Genomic DNA, 7315 nt, shown 5'->3' with positions numbered 1-7315 from the left:
ATGAAGAAGGAGGACTACCTCAGAATTATTCAGCATAAACCATCAGAAACTTGAACACAACTTGGGACTTACAACAGGACAGTGAACCCAAACACGCATCAGAACTGGTTGTGGAGGATAAAGCAGGTTAACATTAAGCTTAAAACAAGTCCTGACTTCAACCCTATTGAAAATATATGGACCATGCTTATAAGTTGAGTCCATGCCAAGAAAAAGAAAAAAAAAAACAAATTTAATATACTCTACCAATTCTACCATGAAGAGTCATGAAATATCCAACCAGAATTCTGCCAGAATTTATTTACAATATTTTTGACCCTGTATGTATAATTTTGACCTTGTGTTGATTTCAGAAAACCCAAAGAAAATTAAAACTTGTGCACCAAATTCTAGTGTTTTTTAAAATAAATATGTATACTGTACAGTTTGCCACAGAAAAAGAACAGTTTAAAGAAATTAATGAAAGCCCAAATATTGCCATGACATTCATATCCAGGATGACATTCATGTCACTGTATGTAAACTTCTGACCACAGCTGTAGCTCGTATGAAAAATATGAGTGGTGTATTTCCCAGTAAAACACTTGCATCCATACATTCTTTAACCAAACCATTGTCCTTGGTCATTTAATCCTTTGTAAAAATCTTTGAGGGAGTGAGAAAACTCAGATTCCAATACAGAATCTTTCCAGAGTCTTCAGGGTTCTCTCTTGTGGAGTCTCCTCTGCAGCTCACAGGGCTATAATAAATGTTATTATCTACTTGTGCATACATAACATTTATGTTGGCCCTTTTCCCATGAATCATATTTTAATTTCATAGCCTTGATTGTTGGTATCAATCAGAAGAATATGTTAAATACATTAAATAATATATACAGTCGACAGTGTGTGTAGACTTTGAATGCAGCCCTTCAGGGACTCACAAAAATGCTGATGTGGCTCAGGCAGAATTTAAGTTCGACACCCGTGCACTGGAGGACGGAATAAAAATTACTCACTAGTGTTGCACTTACACATCCACTAGAGGACACTACAACTCTATGGAAGTACAAGTCCTCATTTTTTTTTGTGTGCGCCTGTGTAGCACTGAATAGTAATCACAGTACAATTTCTTTTAAACAACTTAAATTGGGTCCACTAATGTTTATGAAACCGTGTTACAGCAATCCTAAGAGCAGTCAATAGTTATTTGCCTTGTAGAGCAAAATAACAAAAGATCATATGAAATGTTAAAGTATGTATTAAGTGTAGTTATATTTCTAAAAATACCAAAACCTGTAGCTCAAGAAGGTGCGAGAAAGAAAAACAATTACCTTTACACCAAGGAAAAGCACAAGGCTATCTATAACTGGGAGGTTTTATGTGTCAAGTTTAAGCCCATCATAAGTGTGACATCATTGTAAATTTCCAAAATGAATGAGGTCTTTAGAAGGTTAGATGTCCTGAATTTGTGGTAAAACAGCAACGTGAATTACAAGGTGAGACAGGAGTAATGTTACAGAACACTGACTTAAAGCCATAAGGACCTGGTGCCTTGAATCAGGTCTGACTGGTTTCTCCAGGATTAGACTGTGACCTGCTGAAGCCATGACAAGAACCCTGAGTATGCCGGAGCTGTGCTGAAATGAAAAACATGGATCAGCTTTTTTTTTTTTGAGGATATAACAAAGGCTTTGCCTGTGAGTTAATGCCTGAACAGCTTGGAGATTCTTGAGCAAAAAATATCACACCCTGCTTATGCCCTTGTCTGTGCTGGCACTCTTGGATAGTTTCAAATCAGGTTCCTCTTGTGTTTATGGCAACAAACTGTTCCCAGATTAGCATTCTTACTGATGATTCAAAGTTCCTGAGATTTTAGCTCTAATGAGGATGACAGGTAATGCAATCAAGAATGAAAAGTTTATTAATAAAAAAAGAGTGTAGTAATATATTTTTTTCATACATATATATAATAAAGTGCTGTTCAAAAGAGAATAAGTGTATCCTGGAAACAAGGCTTGTAGAACAGTTTAATTAAGAACAGTTTGAATTTCATTGCTAAACAAAGTTTAGACTGAGATTTTGCCCTTATTCTCAATAACAAAGACCTCTCTAAGAAAAAAAAAAAAGCCACAGTAGGGTAACTTGTGCACGATGAGTGCAAGGCCTGTCTGTTAATGGCAACACCTCGTACTAAGCATTTTAGTCAAGACATTTGTAATTATCCTTCACGTTTCCTAACAGATCCTTCAGCTAGAAACAGCACAGCAGCAGGCACACTGTGGATGAATTTTGATTTCCTTAATCAAAGTCTATACTTACTAAATGTTACACTTATCCACCAAAGTAAAAAGGTTCCAGCACATCCAGAATGTCCAAGTATTCAAAGAATGCCCTTGGTACTGTTTTCATGCAGCACCTTTCTTAATGTCCAGTGTACATACAGAGACCCATTTGTAACTACATTTTACAGGACAGGCTCCCAAACCTCATCCTGGAGACCACTTACCTGCACATGCTAGTTTCTGCTGTAACACACCCACTTCAAAACTCAGGAAGGGATGTTTCTTTGCTGATGAGCAGGACCAGGGGTTCTCCAGGATTAGGATTGGAAACTTGTGTCTAGAATAAAAGTGCTACACCATAGCCTCCCCATTCCAGTCTAATGATTAGAAAATAAAATATATACATCTTATATCCTGGATCAGCATTCTTACTGTTTTGGGAAGCAATCTTGATCAGGAAGTCCAATATACAGTCTGTTGGGAAAACATTTTGAACCTTAGTCTTTGAACAGTCCCAATCTCCTCAGAGCCTGCTTGCGGTCCTCACCATTCTTGCTCTGTGGACAGATGACCACGCTGATGCCATATGACCGAAGAGACTTCTGGGGCTCAACCTTTGGCTGTGCTAGTGACGGAGCAGGATTAGGCAAAGACCTCCTGAGCTCTGTCTCTCTGCTTGATTCAGGAGGTATCTGGTTGATACTGAAGTCTGTCCCGCTTCCCTCGGAAGCAGGTCGAGATCGGTTATTTTGCAGATGTCCAAGTGGAAGCATCACATTGTCAGGATTCTCTTCCTGGCTTATAAACTGTGATGGATTCTCGAGTGTAAGGCTTTTCAAACCTACACCTGATCGCTCCATGGAAGCCGATTTCATTTCAAAGGGTTTTGGACTTGGTGCCCTTGTGATCAACAGATTTTCTCTTTCTCCTTTTTCAGGGTGTACAGGAAAAAATGAACACTCTCTTTTTCCTTGTGCCTCGACTACTGAATAGTGCTCAGTGTGCACAAGCCCAGAATCAGTAGTAGGTTCTGCAGAAGTGCTTGAGTTAAAGGAAGTCTGTGGAGAAGCTTTGTGTGGTGGACTGGGAGACACACCCGAGTCGGTTTCATCACTCTTCAGCAAGCCAAGTTTCTTCAGAGCTTCCAGGTGGACCTTCTGTTGGTTGACCATCATACGATCACCTGGTGAAATGAGGGAATGAACTGGTGTGGCATCTTTGTGGCTTTTTAGGACAATGCTAGAAGGCAGTTTTTTGGGTTTGGGTGCCACACTGGGTGGGCTTTTAGGTTCTCCATAGTCCACTACAGTGAATGTACTGGTATCTGGACCAAAGGTTGGAGAATTTGCCTGGTCTGACACAATATGAGCAGATTTTACTGGAGATACTGGCACTTTTTCAGGACCTTTCTTCATTGATACTTTTTCATGCAATTTGTCTCTCTCATTTGGGGACAGCTGTCCTCTTGGGGATGTAGAATCAGGTGTTAAAGGCTTGTTCATTTTGATATGTTCATCAAAACCTGGAGGAGGGGCAATTGGCATGCTTTCACTTTGACATGGCTGTAATGGGAATTGGGATGCAAGCTGTGAGGAGAGTTGAGTTGAGGTTTGGAGTTGGCTTTGCTCTGCTGGCAGAGTGTGTACTGGTGGAAGGAGTACCGGCTCATCCATAAAGTCTGAAGGAGGAGGAAGCAGCTCCATTGGCATATTGGATGAAACACTCTTGTGCATCTGATCTGACCTTGGATTGGGATTACTCTTAGGATGGTTGTCTTTGGCTATAGCACCACTTGAAGAATCAGGTTTGACTGGAGGCTCAGGTATAAAAGGCGGCGGAAACTCCGTCAGCTTGCTGGATGGGTAAGCATTTGGCTCGTGTCTCACAGGATTTGGACCGGACATTGCAGGTCCATTTGTGGAAGTCAGTAACGCTGAGGAATGGTGAGAGTTAAATGCAGTGGATTTAGGTGTGGCAACCAGTATAGCTGGTTTTTGTTCAGTACTGGAGAAATCAATTTTTTTCAGTAATTTGGCATTGCCATTGGCTAAAACTAGTGGAGTTGGGACAAGGAATTTGTGGGGTTTATGGTCTTTTCCCAAAATTTTATTGGGATCATCATGGACTGATAGCTCTGAAAGAGAAACAAGTGGAGAAATGTGACGAATGTGTAAATATGAACAAAACAACAATACCGAAGGACCAGTTTGGCTGTGTATAAAGCATAGCAACAGGGCAATTGTGTAATGATCATGCATGAAGGATGGTAATAGAGGATTTTTGGTGTAATTACATCCATCCATCCATTATCCATAACCGCTTATCCTGTGCAGGGTCGCGGGGAAGCTGGAGCCTATCCCAGCTGACTATGGGCGAGAGGCGGGGTACACCCTGGACAAGTCACCAGATCATCACAGGGCTGGATTTTTTGTGTAATTATCAACTATAATTAAACCATAGACCAATTTAGAAGATCATGGTTTTTTTTTTTTTGTACCTTTTACAAAAATACTGGGCTCCAATAACCTCAGAAGGACTTTGTTTTCATAAGTAATGCAGGCCTTTTTTCCTGAAATGTCTTGTTTCTCTACTTAATTTTTACCACCGCCAGTTACTTCCTGGATCATCCTTCTAGGATTCTGTTTTATGGCCTTTCCATTGTATGCTAAATCATTCAGTGAGTGTATGATAAATTTGATCCAAGACACAAATAAACCCTCGTCTTCATTATGAAGGCTTTCTTTGATACTTCATGACATTTTTGCAGACACCGAAATCTGTGCTCATGTGCCCCTTCATACTCACCCTCTGGTTTAGCTTGGCTAATAAAGTTAAGGTGAGCCATCTTATTTGTCAGACTGCGAGACCCATGACCTGGTTCATTGTTTGACAAGCCACTGTCGTTCTCCACTTCCAGAGATTCAATGGTTTCCTCCAGGAATGTGAGACATGCGCGCTCCTCAGCAGAGAGATGCTCCATACTGTCGTCACTGCCACGAATGGACAGGAAAGTAAAGTATGCTTTACTTCAGAGTGGTGTGTAATTTCCTATGTACTAGAGATGGCATAGTCTAGTCAACTAAAAAATTCACTAGTCACTGTTGTGGGCAGGTCATCTAGTCAAACACTGAGGCAGATGGAAAGGAGATGCAGGTAGACGGTAAAGTAACTTTGCTAGTCTGAAAAGATTTCTAACTAGATGAAGCCAACAGTCAACTACACAAGACTGCAGTTAGAATAGTCTTTTTAAAAAATAAATAAATAAATAAAAACACATCGGAGAGAATTTAATTGTGTCTAGTGCTATGTGAGAAAATACTTATGGAGCCACGTGTTGCACATCACTACCCCAACCTTCTCAGCTAGTTTAGAGTCAGACCATGGCACATGGTAGCTCAAATAAGCTGAACCACGCTTGAGTTGAACATGAGGGCAAAACCTCCCAGTAGAACTGCATACTCTATGCATCATTAAGCTACAAGGAAATTCCACACCATACATTGCTCCAGTGGTGCCGGTGGCAATTTTTTTTTCCCCCTGAGGGGCACAGTGAATAAGATATATCACTAATATATAATTTAAGAGTTTATACATAACTTTTTGCATTTTAATCTGCATAACTGCGTTTCATCTGAATAAAAAACACAGGACACAGAAAAGTTGTAACTCTTTTGTTCCAAAAAAACCCCCAACAACAAAAAAACAACTAAACTTACGGTTTTGTCATCTGTCCTTTTATGTAATTTATGCTTTGATTAGACGACATGTGCTCAGTCTATTAACTTCATTTTCTCCTCCAAACACCTTTTAGTGGAAAAATAATAAATAGAGTAAATAATCCACTTCGTTCATGTTCATTACACATGCGACTGAATCTGGAACATGCCTACTGGTGATTTATTAAAGTGATCAAAATGGGCTAGGATATATTAGCCCACTGGAGCTCAAAACAGGGCAGGCATTTCACACTGTGTAGTCACGTGACGTGACTGTTGCTGACTGGTTGCATAAACCTACAGCAGAGAGTGTCCTTGTGTCCAGCACTGGGCTGGTTACTGTTAGTCCACAGCCTCGCGCTTCATAGAATTGTGTGCGTTTGCTCGACCTTTAGTGGTGCTGTTACACTCGGTTTCAAAAAGATCACAAAAATGTTTGTTAACTGCAGATAAGATCATGTGGATGCCCAAAATATGAAACCTTATATCGATTTTTCTTTTACCTTTGAAAGACAGGGGGGCTTAGCCCTGCTAGCCTACTGATACGCGCTGCCCCTGCTCTACTCTCCATTTCAGGGTCAACAGTTTCAGTTGAGATGAATGCATTTGAAAAATTGCACATGTAACATGCTACACAGTCATAATTTTGCTCGCGGCACTGCGCTGATAAATTTATTTTTGTTGTCAGCAGTCTAGCCCAAACACTGAAACTGGAAATGTACTTTGTAGCTCATGTATGGCTGTTAATTGAATTTTGGCTTGATGTGTCCTTTGCTCTACAAATAAAACAGATTCAAAGAACAATATCCTCTAATCTTTAATGATAGAAAACTTATTTTTTGTTTAATTCCTGCTACTAATACTAATAAAAAATTGAACTTTTGCACCTAACGTGTTATCAAAAACCTGAAGTTGAATAATTTACCTATGGGGCAGTGGAAACAGCCACTGAAGGTCAAGACAAGTAACAGTGACGTTGTAACACTTGAGAAAGATAAGAAAAGTCTAAAACCAGTCTCGCATGTTTCAAACATTCGTCTTTCTGATCTGTCTGCATTCATATGCCATCCATCCATTATCTGTAGCCGCTTATCCTGTGCAGGGTTGCAGGCAAGCTGGAGCCTATGCCAGCTGACTATGGGCGAGAGGCGGGGTACACCCTGGACAAGTTGCCAGATCATTGCAGGGCTGACACATAGAGACAAACAACTATTTATACTCACATTTACACCTACGGTCAATTTAGAGTCACCAATTACCCTAATCTGCATGTCTTTGGACTGTGGGGGAAACTACTGGGCTCGAACCCAGAACCTTCTTGCTGTGAGGCGAC

The 7315-nt window shown here is 40.4% G+C and overlaps 1 protein-coding gene across 1 annotated transcript; it reads right to left on the bottom strand.

The window, feature by feature from the left end:
* Positions 1–1997: 1997 nt before the first annotated feature.
* Positions 1998–5993, bottom strand: LOC132895911 (specifically androgen-regulated gene protein). The gene is made up of 3 exons (XM_060936655.1): positions 5983–5993; positions 5072–5256; positions 1998–4400 (listed from the first exon to the last, which is right to left on the bottom strand). The coding sequence occupies exons 1-3, from the start codon at positions 5991–5993 to the stop codon at positions 2764–2766; spliced, it is 1833 nt and encodes a 610-aa protein (XP_060792638.1). The 3' UTR covers positions 1998–2763.
* Positions 5994–7315: the final 1322 nt, after the last annotated feature.

The sequence above is a fragment of the Neoarius graeffei genome, chromosome 13 (assembly GCF_027579695.1).
Source record: "Neoarius graeffei isolate fNeoGra1 chromosome 13, fNeoGra1.pri, whole genome shotgun sequence".
Taxonomy (NCBI): domain Eukaryota; kingdom Metazoa; phylum Chordata; class Actinopteri; order Siluriformes; family Ariidae; genus Neoarius; species Neoarius graeffei.
The sequence above is the reverse complement of the archived record's forward strand: the minus strand, read 5'-3'. Positions and strand labels throughout refer to the sequence as shown.